The 16,468-nt window shown below is 36.4% G+C and overlaps 1 protein-coding gene across 1 annotated transcript in view; it reads left to right on the forward strand.

The window, feature by feature from the left end:
* The window catches only part of LOC107732768 (membrane-spanning 4-domains subfamily A member 8-like), a 10,629-nt gene extending 5,524 nt beyond the window's left edge, over positions 1 to 5,105 (forward strand). The window contains exons 5-8 of the mRNA XM_016544189.1: positions 688 to 822; positions 1,588 to 1,704; positions 4,724 to 4,786; positions 4,981 to 5,105. Of these exons, the coding sequence (XP_016399675.1) occupies positions 688 to 822; positions 1,588 to 1,704; positions 4,724 to 4,786; positions 4,981 to 5,055 (390 nt within the window). The 3' untranslated portion in view covers positions 5,056 to 5,105. The remainder of the gene's footprint in view (positions 1 to 687; positions 823 to 1,587; positions 1,705 to 4,723; positions 4,787 to 4,980) is intronic.
* Positions 5,106 to 16,468: the final 11,363 nt, after the last annotated feature.

Raw genomic sequence — 16,468 nt, forward strand, 5'->3', positions numbered from 1 at the left:
TACTTCAGAGTTATGTGCCCTCTAGAAGCTTGTGTTCTGCAAGTGAACGAACGTCGCTTTATTGTTCATCCCAAAGAGGCACAAAATCACTTTCACAGACTTTTACATTAACTGTTCCCTCCTGGTGGAATGACCTGCCCAAATCAATCTGAGCAGCTCTATAATCGACTAAAAACACATCTCTTCCATCTTTATTTGACCCTCTAACTCTAGCACTCTCTATTCTAATTCTATTCTTAAAAAAAAATTTTTAGACTTGCACTCTATTCATTTACTAACTGCTTGTTTTCTTATAGCACTTGCATATCATTGCTCTTTTGTTGATTTTAATTGCTTCTATTGTCCTCATTTCTAAGTCGCTTTGGATAAAAGCGCCAGCTAAATGACTAAATGTAAATGTAAAAACGTGTGTATGCAGCCAGTAAGTGACAGAACTCAGACTCATCTTTTGACCAAACTTCACTTAAACAAATGATGGATTTGCCCCGCAAAATTATATCACTTTATTATCCACATGAGCCATTTGGTGCTTGGACCTTGATGTTTGCTGCTATATTTATTTATTTATGTGAAGTAATGTAATTTTATCATGCTCCATATACTTTTCCATCTCCATTAATGTTTTACCACAATGTTTAAATATCTTGCTAATTTATTAATCTGTTTTATGTTTTTTCCTCCCTATAGGTGAATGCTTCACTTGGAATGAACATTTTCAGTACTATAACCGCAGGCATTGCCATTATTTTAATTTCCCTGGATTTGGTTATAGGGCCATACTCTTACTGCTACGACTGTGATTATTTAGAAAGGAAGTATGAGGTATGTCATCAACTTTTATATTTGTCACATTTATGGAGTAATTACAGTAATATCACTGTGTGTTCAGCAGTACACAAGCCTTAATCTGCACTCATCTGTTCACTCTTCTTATCTGGCAGTTCACAAGTAGTTTATAGATCATTTACAACACAAGAAGGCGTTGAAATTATATGTTAATTGTAAACGCAGCCCAGTTTGACCTATAAGAGCCAGATTTACTAACAGCAAGTGCCAGCGCAAACCCTCTTTTGCCATTTAAAACTACTGTCAGGACTTACTAAAGACACGCAGCGAAACATCAGCAATGATAAGGACCGTTATTTTGGGGGCTGACCTTATTATATTTGCATTTGTAAGAGTTTGCCTTTTTAAATTTAAATAAATCACACAGTATTTGTGCCGAAATGTAATGCCCAAAAAGCATTTCTTAAACCAGACGTTAATTTGCACTGCTCTCTCCTTTCTTTTATTTTTTTGCGTTGGTTCGTTCGTTTGTTCGTATTCTCTTTTTCGTTGGTCATTACGGAAACGATGTTGCATCTGTGTTCTTTAATGAACTTTCCACTCTCACCATTGCTTTTATGGGATTGTGCTCTCAAGCTAATTTGCCCTGTTCAGTAAATCTGGCCCTAAGTATGTTATATTAACATATGAACCTCAAGGATGGTCGATTCTGGACTGCTGAGCATTCAGTGTACCAGTGTGAGTAGTAATTATCATTGATTTTGGTATGATTATTTGTATTAATGTTACATTTTCTCTCAGAATCTCTTCAGGGGAATCAGAGGTGTGTTGCTGTTATTCGCCTTGCTTGAGTTTATCATCTCCATCTGTCTGTCAGCATTTGCCTGTAAATCCAACACCTGCTGTGGTCCTCCTCAGGTGAGTAATGCACCAAATCAGGGGTTCCCAAACTGTTTTATTATATATATATATATATATCTATAGCTCCATTTAAAAAGGTAAAATCTAAAGCTGTATCTCAGCCCTGGATTAACACATAGAGAGTCGGTCAATCAGACAAAAATGGAGACAAGCAGAGAGGAAATGGAAAAAAGATAAGCTCCAAGTCTCGTATGAGATTCTTAGAGATTGTATGGTAACTTATCAACAGTTTATTAAATCGGCCAAGGCGCAGTATTTTTCTGACTTAATCTCAAAGAACCATAGCCCCCCCTCCGCATTGTCATGGACTTCTTTTGTTGTGTTTTATTTTAGTTTCTGTGGTCCTTTGATTAGTTCATTCTGTTCACCTGTGTTTGATTAGTTATCATTCTCACCTGTTTGTCCCTTGTTATCTCACCCTACTTAAGCTCCCCTTTTGCGATCAGTTAGCTGCCGGTTATTAGTTGTGTATGCTGCTTGTGTTACCCTGTGTTTTGTATGAATCTTCATCATCTTGGATTACTATTAAATGTTATTTGGATTACCTTTGTCTTTGGAGTTGAGTGAACTCAAACAAGGAGTTAAGCGGCGTGTTTTCCCCCATTTGTTTTTCGTATTTGAAAGTCTTTTATTTTTTTGTTATGGATCACCCCAACTTCCTCCTCCTCCTGCTGGAGCAGGAGGAACTTTCCCTTGAGGACCACATTGGATTATTCCTGGACATTTCCCACAGAACCAGCTAACGGGATGACGCGCTCTGCTCGTTCTACATTGTGAGCCTCAACACCGCGTTCAGAGCACAGTTGTCCGGGGAAGGCCCTTGAGGGAGCTTCGCCGCATTGTGGAGTGGGTGCTGGTGAGCAACGGATCCCCGTTCACTGTTGGCCACGCTGATGAGGAACTCACCAACCCCACTCCGGACCCAGAGCCCAACCAACCATCACCCCGCTGTGCAGAGCTTTTGCTAGAGCCCGCCGCGACCGAGCCATCGCCAGAGAGGGCGACAGAGCTGAGGATCGCCCCGGAGCCTCATGGATCGTCTGACCAGGTGCGAGAGCCGGCAACAACGCACGCGACGGTGGATGTAACAGTGGCGAGTGAGGGCACGGAGGAAAGCCCCGCCCACTGTACCACCGCTGAGGTCTGCCAGTCTCCATCGGCGTCATGGCTGGAGGATCTCTTATCTCCGCCTCCAGCCTCTGAGTCCTGGACTCCACCTCGGCCCATCGACCCAGCGGCTCCTAGCTCCCTCCTCTCAGCCGTGGCCCATCAGTCCACAAGCTCCGCCAGTCTTCCCCATCCATCCGGCTCCGTTTTGGTCAGTCGTTTACCCGCCATCGCCTCAGGACTCCACTCCTCCGGCTGCGCCTTGTCGATCCGTCCCACTGGCTCCGTTGGGCTCATCTCTCCCTCCATCTCCACCTTGGTCCTCTGTCGCTTTGGCTCAACCACGGCCTTCCGGATCCCCACCTTCGCCTCGGTCGCCTGAGCCATCAAAAAAAAAGATTTCTTTATGCTTTTTACTTTTTTAATTTTAGTCAGTGTGTATGTTTGGGCATAAAAAAGATCTACAAAGTTACAAATCTCAGGGTGCTTTCACACCTGGCCCGTTGTTTCGGAATCTGGCGCGTTTCCCCCCTTAGCTCGGTTCTTTGGGCATATGTGAACACGGCAATCGGGCTCGGATCCGCGCCAAAACAATCGGTCCGAGATCGCCTGAACGAGATGGTCTCAGCTCGATTCAAAACGAACTCTGGAGCGGTTCGGTTGTAGTGAGAAAGCAATCCGATCTAACCGACCAACGAACCAGGCTCTATCACAATTTATGATGGGTAATTACGTAAGTTCCGTGAAAAGCATTTTAGTGCAGAGCTACAAAGTTAGTGCATCAGAGAATACGAAGAAGAGGAGATGCAGTAGCATCATGTTTTCGCCATGTCTAAGAAACGCTGTTTTTTTTCATAAATTGCTGACAGTAAAATACTGGACAATTATGTAATTTGCAGAATTTACACTTCAATTATGAGACTATAACATGAATTGCAGTGAAACTCAAATCATAATTAAAGAATTAAAGAACAATAAACATAATACATAATACCGTTGCACTTATCTGTACTTATTTTTAAGCGGTTGATGACATCGTATCTAAAACGTGATTTGTAACGAGAGGGGCGGGGCCGAGAGCCTTGGGAGCAGAGCGAGGCCGGTGGAGTACCTGCACCACTCACCGGTCTCGAGTCCCACGGAGGAGCTCCAGAAGGATAAGAGGAGTGACGACAGTGAAGGACGAGGGAGGACCGGGCCTGGATTTTATGTTGTTGTTTGTAACAAAGTTCGTAGGTCGGAAAGAAGGAGGCGAGAACCGGCGAACATTTAAACACAAAACTTTAGTAAGCAAATGAACAAACACAAAACGAAAGAAAAAAGCGGCAGCCCCTCACAGACGACTGCCACATAAAACAACAACATAAATAGTCCAGGCCTGGTCCTGTCTCGTCTTGCACTGTCGTCACTCCTCCTTTTATACAATAACGTTACCACTCTAATACGTCTTGCAATATCCGTGCGTGCAAAGGTTCTACTAATCGAGCTGTTTGTGCCTGGCTGGGGAGAAAGGTACTTTAATAATGTAAATTATGTGAAAAATTATGCGTTTTTCGAAACACCAAGCATGAGAGCATGTTCTAGTACTCTTCCAAAACAAAATCAAGACTTTGTAAAAGAGCATAATAGTACATTTTATGCATGTTTGTAGTTCTAATCAAATCTTCATCCAACGTGCAGTATTTTGTGGGTAATTTTAACCGTTAATATATGCACAGATCTGCACTGGAAATAGTAAACCATCCGGGTACCTTTGGGATACTCATTTCAACATACTACGATTTGGGACGCACTAATTCTAATTTCTAATTCCTGTAACACTGAAAATGTCTGCCAGTGTTTTTGCATGTTTTATGCCTTCTTGCTGAGAGATGCCATACATTACATGTGTATTTTTTTTTCCCCAAAGGTGCAGTTTGCTCAAGTTTTACCACCACAGCCAAGTGATTTCCACGATCTCAACAGCTCAGAGGTAAGAAAAGCTTGAACCCCAGTTTAATTTGACTTGTAAAATGGCATAAACAGCATTCTTTGAATTTAGGGTTGATTGTCCATGTACTGGAAATGTGTAAAGCACTCAGTAATGGGTGCAATAATGGTTACATGATATTATCAATAAAAAAAGCAATCAATATGTTGATCGTATAGCTTTTTGTTTTCTTGCAGATACCTGTGGCCAGCAGCGCTTCCATTCATCACCATCCTGCAGACGCTCCTCCACAATACAGCAAATTCAAATAAACATGAATAAGTGGACAGTGTTCCCTTATGAAACAAAAATATATGGGAATGTATTGTAAAATATAATGCAATATATTAAATAATACATTTCCATATATGGGAAACCAGTGCTTATATTTTTCAGTATACTGCAATGGCTGTATATTGATGCATATAAAATAATACTCTACCTAACTGCACTACATTTTTACATGTAATTGCTTTATTGAAACACTTGATTGTGTTTGTATACACACAAAATGTAAAATGTTTTATCACATGTATATCTATATGTTATGAAGAATATTATTGAATACATACAGTGAGCGCATAATAAAAACACACAGCATCGTCTATTAGTTTCAATCTTTCTGAAAATCCCGTGTCGAATTGTGGCTTGTTTGTTAACAAATCCGCGGTAAAAAATTAAGTGGACAAAGGACCGAGTTCTTTCTGACATGGCCTGGAACTAAATTAAAAATAAACGTTTATCCACTCTTTCCTAATGCTGGGATCAGAAGGAAGGCGATGTAAATTTCCACAACTTGGCACTGCACAGCGTCTTGTTGTCTTCTGAGCATCTTTATCGTTGGATTTCAGCGTAGACCTGCATTTGCCTCTCTCGTTATTTTCACTACATGCGTAAATCGGTGAGCGGGGCTAAACAGGCAGTGATGTAGAATCGGTGGGCGGGGCTAAACAGGCAGTGATAGAGAAGCAGGCGTTGATCTTCTGCGGAGGCGGAGTTTAGCAACACTATTACGTCATACAGTGTCAAATTCCACAACCTGTCGTTTTGGCAGACTGGCTTCAATTTAAGCTGTTTTTAGACTAACGAGATAGTTTTGAGTTCTGAAACTTACAGGATGTTTTCATAGTACAATGACCTCTTATTTGTCAAAATATCAAGGGAATTTTGATTTCTCAGTTCACGACCCCTTTAAAACAATAAACTTGTACAACGGGTGGTTTTACCTCTTCGTGGCATTTCTGAACAGTCAGCCTAAAGCCCTTGAAGAAAGACATTTTTCAAAAACCCAACCAAAACCAAAAGGTAGCTGGTAGCAGTGCCGATCCTCCCTATACGCAAACTACGCATGTTGCGTAACACCAGGGGGCCCCCTTGCTCTCAAATCAAAAGTTCTTGATCTCAGAACTTCTAACTTTGCTAAAATCATAACACTAATATACAGTAAATAATATATACTTTTTTGTTGTTGTTGTTTTTCTGATGGATGTACTTCTAGAGCTAGTTTCTAATAAACTTGTAATTGGATCTGGTAATTATTAACTGAACTGTTCACTATTACTAAGTAAAGATGAAGGGTAACAACTGAATATGCTCACATATTTTTGCCAATGGAAGAAACTGAAAAGGAAAGGCTTCAATCAATGAACCATGTTCCTTTATACTGCAAAAACTGTATTTTAAACAAAATTGCTCATATAAAAGATCATTACCACTGAAATCAATAAGATATCCTTTCCATCCAGTCCTTATAAAAGACAGATCTGCTCATTTTCAGTGTGTATCCGTTATTCATAGAGGGCTGATATAGGGAGGAAAATGATTTTGGTAGATCAATATTTCCAAGAATTGAAATCTGAGAGCTTAACATTTAACTTGTTTATTAAATTATATACTGAACATTTTAATTAAGATAATCTGGGGAAATGAAAATCACATTTCATTTACATTTAGAAGCAGCATCCCCTCTGTAACACCCCCTCCCTCCCTTAGATTAATAATGTTGTGTATTATGTAAAACTTATCATGCAAATTAAATGTTAAAATTCGCTATTTGTATAATTTACGAACTAAATAACAGCGATTGGCCAATCAGACCTCGGTACTGTAACAAGCTGCGCACAAGCTTGAGCAACTTTGTAATTTTTCGTGCAAAATGGCCGGCTGGCGGGCTTGCAGCAACCACATGTGACGACCCCGGGCTGGACTCCGCTTCGTCCACGGTGAAAGCCGATCCGGCATGGACATTCACACGGGAGAGAAGCCGTTCACATGTGCTCAGTGTGTTTTAGATGTTGTCAGTATGGACTGAGTTTCACAGGCAGTAATAATAACTGGAGAGAAGTGTGCCATCACTAGCTACGTTTTCCCAGATAATCCACTAGTAATCTGAAAAGCCGTCATGTAAACACCTCAGATCAGTCTGACTGAGCTCGACCCAAATGAAATTTCGATTGGACTGAAGGGGTGGAGTAGACCTGATCAGTACACAACAAAACCATTAATGTTATTTTTCCAGTGTACAATACACAATGTTGGTGTTATTTTAAAATTATAAGTTAATAAAAATAGCACTGCTGGTGTTATCGATAAAGTTGGTGACAGTTAAATCACCGTGTTAAATTTTTTTATTTTTAAATAAACCCAAACTGGTGTAAATCACTGCAGCCCCTCTATGTATTGCTCATTGCACTTGTGTTTAACAGAACCGTAATTTACTCTTACAAGATGATGACAATGAAAGATCAGTTAAAACTGTTTTCACATTGACTTGCTTCATGAAATCTGGGAGGGACTGTAGTTATTTTCAAGAGATTGGAAAATATAAAAAATAAAGTCATGGTGGAAAGCACTTGAGTGGTGGGATATATATTTTACATTGGTTTATAACCCGCCATTGAACAAAAGAACGTTGACGTTTGTTGGTTAACATTTATTTCAATTATATGTACTTTTACATTACATGAACCTTATTTTAGATAATAATATTAGTAACAGCGACACTCACAATGACTTTATATTGTAATTATACATACCTCCGCGCCAGCTTTGTGGTTTCATCGATGGCATATTACTAGGCCTAATTAGCTTTGTAATGCTTAATACGTTCATAATAATTACAATTATATTAATATAGCTGCAAGCAGCAATGGGGTTCAAGCACATTAAGGGCTTTAAGGTGGTATATTTTAGGGTCTAGGCCAACCTGGATGTATGGCTGACAGTAAAACACATCCAATATGGAGAATATGCTCACAGACACACACATACAAAATGGTAAACTTTGACTCAATGTGATTTTAAATGTTATAACAGTGATTTTATAATGTCTTAGCATGAATCCATAAGTAAACTTATAAACAGTACTGTTTCAGGGCATTTAATGAGCCCATTAGTGGTCTTCCGCTGCCATCTAGTGGTTATAATTGCAATTTCTCATACAACACTGTGTTTTTAACCTTTATAACTATTATAGTGTTATTTTTTGCCCAATCTCTCTTAAATTTGGCATGCTTGTTTAAAATGAAATTATGCATCATTTTACACAGTTTTGAGAGATATTGTGGGCTTTCTTTTAGTATTAATAGGCCTTTGGGTTCACTATGTAAAGAACATATTATAAAATGACTGGTTTATAGTTATATAACATTTTTTTTGATAATTATTGACCTAGAGAGTCTAGAGAATAGTACTGCACTGATTTTATTGATTTTCAGGTAAAAACTGAGGACCAGTTCTCAAAAGTAGGTTTTTTAAATGATCTCAAATACTTAAAGAACAGTTTGATTGACAGCAGTGATCCTAGAGGTAAAGTTGTTCAGAATAATGAGATCTATCACATGATATGAAGATATAGTGTATAAGTGAATATGTGGACATTTGATTGCAATTTGAGTCATTTACTATATTTGGTCATTTACTATAGGAATACTGTTTTTTTTTCAGGCTGTTTTAACTGTTAGAGCGCCACCTATGGTCAGATTTGTATGAAACTTTGCATGCTTGTTAAGTGTCTTCTGTCATATGTTTTCAGTAAGTTTGATCAAGTTTTGAGTTTTCGTTTAGGTTTTATAGGCTTTTGGGTATATTTTGTTACACACCTTTTAAAATGACCCCATTATATCTAACCAAAGGACAAAATTCAATTGATAATTATTGATCTACAGAGTCCAGACAATATTACTGCAGTGGTTTGATCGAGATTGAGTGAAAAATTTAGGATTAGGACTTAAAATGAGACCATGCTTACGTTTCTGTGAGTTTGTATGGCCAAACGACAGTGTAATGTGTCTCAGATGTGCCAATCAAAAGATGCGATGCAGTTGAATGGTGTTTTTTCAACTAGTTTTGACTTAGTGTTGATGGGCAAAAATGTCATCGACGTCATATGTCTGAAAAACCCACTATTAGAGATGTGTAAACAGATATCGATCAAATTCCTAAGTTTACCGTATTATAATATTTATTAATTATTCCACTTATGTATTGAAATTTAAAGTGTTTTGTGTAAAATTAGATAATTTTTATCAATTTAGTCCAATGTATGTGGCTTAAATTTGTATGCTTGATCTTGCAGAAATGGAAAAATGGAGAGCCCTAGAGGTCAATTTGCCTACCTTCAATTTAATCTCAATAATAAAAAAATAATGATATAAAGAAAATAGTTTATTTCCCTGTTTTCTGCCACGAAGTGAAATTAAAAGACAATTTCTCTGGAGGAAGGGGGTGGCAAATAGATCTTAAATAACAGACTTTAAAATAAAAACAAGTAAATTTGTGTTATCATATAATTATGAAAATGCAATAAAAATATTAGTTATTTCACCCATGTGTTAAAATGTATGGTGTTTTCTATTAAATGAGACCATTTTATTAATTTACTGTAATATATGTGAGTAGGGTATTATTTTAAATTCAGGTATGCCAAAATCAAGTAAAATTTGCTATAGAGGTTTAGAGGTTACGTTTTTTGAAAGTTGATTGTTCAATAATGTTTTTGTTTTACAGTTGAAGTATTGTTTTCATCAAAGGTAACAGGACATTGGACAAAGACATGGAAAACTTAGTTATGAACAACTGCTTTATTAGTACAATTTTTACAGTAAGTATGGAAGTTTACAACAAAATAAAGTTAAGAAAAAATAAAGAATATGTGTATCAAAAAAAAAAAAGGAATTTTTATGTCTTTTTCATTAGTAAAGAAATTTGTTTAACAATTTTAGCCAATATTAACTTTAACAATATTAAGGCAACATCGTTTACGTTGTAGAACAAATAAACAGAATTTGAGTTAGAAAAGTGTCAATTCTTAACAATATATAACTCAAAAAGGTAAATGTCAATTTTAGACTATTTTATAAAATAATCCTCCCAAAAAAACAACTTTAATCTTCAGCTAGCACTTGAAACTATACAAACTGAAGACTAAACCTTTCTGGTGGACAGGTCAGGTTGTTGTTTTGTATCAGGTCTATCTGCGAGTCCCATAGTGCAAGCTGAATGGATCCAGTCATGTCTGCAATGTGACAGTATTTTAATTTGTCCTGGTTTATAAGTTGTTGATATGTAGTTGATACGAGTTTTGTAATTACATGTCAAATATATGTGACCCTGGAGCACAAAACCAGCTGAATAAATAAGCTTTCCACTGATGTGTGGTATGTTATGATAGCAGAATATTTAGGATAGCATGAGGTATATCTATTTGATAATCTAGAATCTGAGGGTGCAAAAACATCAAAATACTTAGAAAATTGACTTTAAAGTTGTCTGAATGAAGTTATTAGCAATGCATATTACTAATCAAAAAATATGTTTTGATATATTACGGTAGGAAATGTATAAAATGTCTTCATGGAACATGATCTTTACTTAATATCCTAATGATTCTTGGCATAAAAGAAAAATTGATAATTTTGACCCATACAATGTATCTTTGGCTGTTGCTAGCTACAAATATAGTCCAATGAGTTAAGACTGGCTTTGTGGTCAAGGGTCACATATATGTAGGATATTTCAATTAATTGGGAAAAATATTTAATTATATATATACACATACAGTAAAAGTGTGAATTGTTTTTGTAATGCTTTGTATGTGAATATATTTTAAAATGTCATTTATAACTATGAGGTAAAGCTACATTTTCAGTATCATTATTGCAGTCTTTCATTATTAGTGCATAATTATTAATTATGGTTTTTGCTATTACCTGTGTTATAAACAGGTTCTGATTTTAACATTGTTATTGTTTATTCTTTCACTTTCAACCAATTAAATCTATATTTGGCTTTTAAAATTATGCATTTCTAATAAAAGCAGACACATATGCAAAACATTTGAATGGTAGCATTTTATGGTTGAGGTATTAAATAGTACAACTGTTCAACATTGATAATAAGTCATGTTTCTTGATCATTAATACAGCACGTTAGAATGATTTGTGAAGTATCATGTGACACTGAAGACTGCAGCAGTGATGCTGAAAATACACTTTTCCATCAGAGGAATGAATTGTGTTTTAAAACATATAAGAATAGACAAAACTTATTCCAAAATATTACCATTATATGTATTAAGGAGGATTATCCTTTGATGTAAAAATGTTCTTAGGTGCTCAATTAAATGGGAAAAGTCACCTACATCTTTGATGTATTGTGTAATGATTTGTGAAGTATCATGTGACACTGAAGACTGCAGCAATGATGCTGAAAATACACTTTTCCATCAGAGGAATGAATTGTGTTTTAAAACATATAATAGACAAAACGTATTCCAAAATATTACCATTATATGTATTAAGGAGGATTATCCTTTGATGTAAAAATGTTCTTAGGTGCTCAATTAAATGGGAAAAGTCACCTACATCTTTGATGTATTGTGTGTGAGTAAATAAACATTAAAGGGGTAGTTCACCCAAAAATGAAAATGTGATGTTTATCTGCTTACCCCCAGGGCATCCAAGATGTAGGTGACTTTGTTTCTTCAGTAGAACACATTTGATGATTTTTAAGTCCAGCCGTTGCAGTCTATCAGTCGTATAATGCATGGCAATGGTAGACTGCAACGGCTGGAGTTAAAAACCATCAAATGTGTTCTACTGAAGAAACAAAGTCACCTACATACATTTTTATCTTTGGGTGAACTATGCCTTTAAATAAGGTATAAAGAAATGATTTGTGTAGATTAAGTATACTCACCATCTGGAAAGTGTCCATGGCATTGATTTAGTCAGTGGTGACAGCAGTGTTGTCTTTAGAGGGCCTGTATTGAAATTCCACATCGGCGACGGCAATGGTAGTCTGTCGATTGCATTTTACAACATAGTCCTGTGCATCTGTGTGATAAAGTGATTATGAAAATGAAAACAGAAACATTTAGAAAAATGTTTAGGTGGTGTAAGTTCATTTTGTTTGTCTTTCCATAAAAACAACGACAAATACTTTATAGACTATGGTAAAATTACATTATAATTGCTCTGTTTGATATGCATCTTTTTATTTATAGCTCATGTTTTGGTTGTTAGTTGTATCATAATAAGTACACTATATTGCCAAAAGTATTTGGACACCCTCTTCTAATGAATAGGTTTGATTATTTTAGTAATTTCCTTGAGTACAGATCTTAATGTTTAAGCATAATGATATTTTTGTGAATTATGTGTTTTTAATTTTAAAACAAGAGTTTGGACATAACTTTTTTCTATTCTAAGATGACAATGCGTCTGTGTATTAGGCAAGGTTCAAAAATAAATAATTGATTGAGTCAGTGTAGAAGAACTTGACTTGTATGCAGAAATGAGCTGAACACCTCTGGTGTGATTTTAAATGCAGACTTTGAGCCAATAACGTATCACCAAATATCAATGACTTGTACATACACTATATGGACAAAAGTATTGGGAAACCGCCTTCTTTAGAAAAGAAAAAGGTACTTCCAAATCTGTGGCAACAAAGATGGAAACATAATTCATGTATTTAAAAATAGTTTTTCTATCTCTGATGCAACAGTTTTGTAAGTGTCTAAAATGACTGTATCCATATGTACTAGTTTTTGGCTCAAGGTCTGCATTTAAAGTTACACCAGAGGTGTTCAGGTGCTTTCTGCAGAGCATTCAAGTTCTTCTACACTGAATGAATCAATCATTTCTTTTTGAATACTGCTTTATACACAGAGGCATTGTCATGTTAGAATACAAAAGGGTACTGTCCAAAGTGTTGCTATAAAACTAGAAGCACGCAATTCCCTAGAATATCATTATATCTTTAAACATTAAGATCTGTACTCATGGAAATTACTAAAGAACTCAAACCTATTTATTAGAAGGGGTGTCCTAATACTTTTGGCAATATAGTGTAAGTGACTGGTTGTACTATGAAGGCAGGTTACTCTGCTGTAAAAAACAGCTAAAATTGTCTTAGCCGTTTAAGCTGGAAGTAGCTGGTATTAACTGGTGTTCCAGTCTGAATGGGGTGATCAAGCTGGTTTTAGCTGGTTGTTCCAGCTGATTTGCCAGCCTGAACAGCTAAGGAAGTGGCCAAAACTCCTGTAAAAGCTTACTGACCAACTATGACCAGATCAGGCTGGATCATCAGCTAAAACTAGGTAACCAGCTTAGGCTTAATTAGCATACAGGCTTTACTCCTTTCAAATGTTGTTTGAAAGTAATGGTTTCTGTCACTGCAATTTCTTGATCAGGCAAATATATACACACACATACACACACATACATACACACAGGTTTGTTTTTGTGAAAAGTGGGGACATCCCATAGGCGTAATGGTTTTTATACTGTACAGACCGTATATTCTATTGTCCTACACCAACCCTACTCCTAAACCTACCCCTCACAGGAAACTTTGTGCTATTTCAGATTTTCAATACACTCCATTCTGTGTGATTTATAAGCGTTTTGAAAAGTGAGGACATGGGGTAATGTCCTGAAAAGTCACCTTCTCCTTCTTATACCTATGTCATACCCTTGTCATTATACAAATTTATGTCCTCATTTGTCACAAAAACGCGCACAAATGAAATTGTCTGTCTGATGAACAAATATATTTTAAAAAATGTAGTTAATATTTGCATTATTTATCATTTATTTTATCTGCGGAAATAATCAGAATAAATTTTTTTATTATTACCTGAACTGCGTATTATCCACAGCGCTTGTGGATATAACTGTGATCGAACTAGTCTTATTAATTTTGTCCTGCTCAGAATATATATATTCAACAATATAATGTATTGGACAATGTTTAAGTTACATCAGACTTCTCAATTTTAGGAGATTAAAAGTTTATTTTGTCCTCCAAAGTTTATTATTGTATAATTTTTAAATAAACCTTTTAAATAAACCGAGTTGCATCAGACTTTTTCATTATTTTTGTCTTATATTAAGTATCTTGATATGCATAATGTTACACATAAACCCCATTTTAAAGTCATATTAAAATGTCCACTGTATAAGGAATAATTTGTGTGATTATTTATATTACATTATTGCATATGTTATATAAAGCTTGAAGTATCAGAATCGGTACTTGGTATCGGCTGCAAAAATCCTGATCGGAGCATCCCTAGTATTAATATGTCTGTTTCAACCAGAATTTTTGATAGGCCTAATGTAATTTATGTGCATGTACAATACTGGATGACTAGTACTTACTTAGTTGTCTTTGCACGTTATTAAGCTTTATAGCTGTCTCTTTTCCTGCTGCCATATTAAAAATTCCGTGTTTTTCTGGCGTGAATATTACTGCGTCATGATATTCTTGTCGAGCAGTTTGTAGAACGGCATTGAAGAATTTGGAGTTCCTTCTGGACGTTTTAACTGGTGACACGTTGTGTACATATGCAGTAAGTGTGATGATTTCTTCTGTGTCTGCCTTTGATTATTGTTTCTTGTCCATATTTAAATCGAAGTAGGCGATGTTCTTGATTAATGTTAAAGGTTCTAGCTTTTATGGTCGCAACTTGCAAATGGCGTTGAACTCGTTAAACGGAAAACGTTTTTGTCCAATAGGCTTTCAGTAGGTGCCTATTTTCTGTTGGCAACAATCCAGTTGTCGAGGTAAATTTTCTAAAGGGCAATTGTTAATGCATAGCTTATAACATACAAGGACTTTTGTAGATTAAGAATATTTATCAAATAAATCAAAATGTAAAAATAAATCTAAGTGTCAAATATAAATGTGGGAATAAAGTCGATTAGAGAAGTGGGCGGGTAGTGTTGAGTAATACAAGCTTTTAATTGGCCTAAAGGTGTGTCAGGCATAGCTTTAAACATGTAAAGCCAATGTGACGGACTTTTATTTTAATGTCATTTATACAGATTGGGTACCACTCATGCCAACGCGATTTTTGCAAATGGAACCCCAGATAGCAAGCAGACGTTGATTCAACGTCGATTTTTGGTTGTAGCGGTCAGAATCGGTCGTCAAATCAAATTTCGATGTTGAATCAACGTTCACTATTTGGTCGGAACATCAGAACGTTATTTCGCCGAAAATAAAACATCGATTCAACGTCGAAATCTCGTTGACTCATCCACCGACACAGCCGACGCGTCTGATCGAAATCATAACGTCTGATATAGGTTGAAACTTGGTTAGAGGAATCGGAGATCTGCGCGTGCACTCTCACAGAGAGAAAAAGGGTAACTAAATGTATTTTTATTCATTATTTTATATAGTGCACTGTTGAAAAAACCAGCATATGCTGGTTAGGTATGTTTTGACGCTGGGATGCTGGTTTAAACTGGTCCTTTGCTGGTCCTATCACTATAAAAGTGCTGTTTTGTCTGACAAAAAAAAGTCTGTTAGCATCTTAACTGTTTCAGAGGAGGTATGCTAACGCCATAGACTGAGCTCTTTATGAAAGTTTGGGATTTTAATAACATATTTATGTGTAGATGAGAGGCTTTGACAGTTCTGTAAAAGTTTTGCTGGTAATTTTTCAATGGGTGATTGGAAATAGGCTTTTTTGATGAATGTAAGTAATGTAAATAAACATAGTGTTGACAACAGTGAATTCTAGTATAATAGCACACATACATCACTCAGATGTCTGTTCATGTTGTGATGTGCTCATATGCAATTCTTTTAGAACATTTTCCTGTCAGATATTAAATATACATTTAGTAATCATCTTTAAGATGTATATGGTTTATGTAAATTCACTTTGGTGACGTACGTGTGCTTACTGGAGCTCCCCTGTTCGCTATACATAATAAAACGTGTTTTTACAGAAAAAAAATCAGGGAACCGTGTTTTTGATTTATAATACTCACATTTGTATACACCCTCGTCGCTGTTTAACAAATGCACAGGGAATCGTGTTTTTGGTTTGTAATACTCACATTTGTAAACACCCGCGTCGCTGTTGTCGCTGTTCTGTCGCTGTTCTCCATCACTTTCGATGATGACGTATCCTCTCTTTTTTCGTACTATATAGTAGCTAAGTAGGCATATTCGGACGCACTTAAGTAGACGCACGTCCGAATCTCGTGAGAATTACTACGTCACCCAGGTAATTTTCGCTTAGTCTTTTATGAATACTAAAGGATTCGGACATACTTATTCGCTCGGCTACTGCTTTTCCTCTACTTCCTCTACTAGAAGTAGGCGGTTTCGGACGCAGCCTGTGTCTATTCCTCGAATGCTGGCCATTTCTCAATTTTCTCAATA

The sequence above is a fragment of the Sinocyclocheilus rhinocerous genome, unplaced genomic scaffold (assembly GCF_001515625.1).
Source record: "Sinocyclocheilus rhinocerous isolate Xijiao unplaced genomic scaffold, SAMN03320098_v1.1 scaffold1481, whole genome shotgun sequence".
NCBI classification, from domain to species: Eukaryota; Metazoa; Chordata; class Actinopteri; order Cypriniformes; family Cyprinidae; genus Sinocyclocheilus; species Sinocyclocheilus rhinocerous.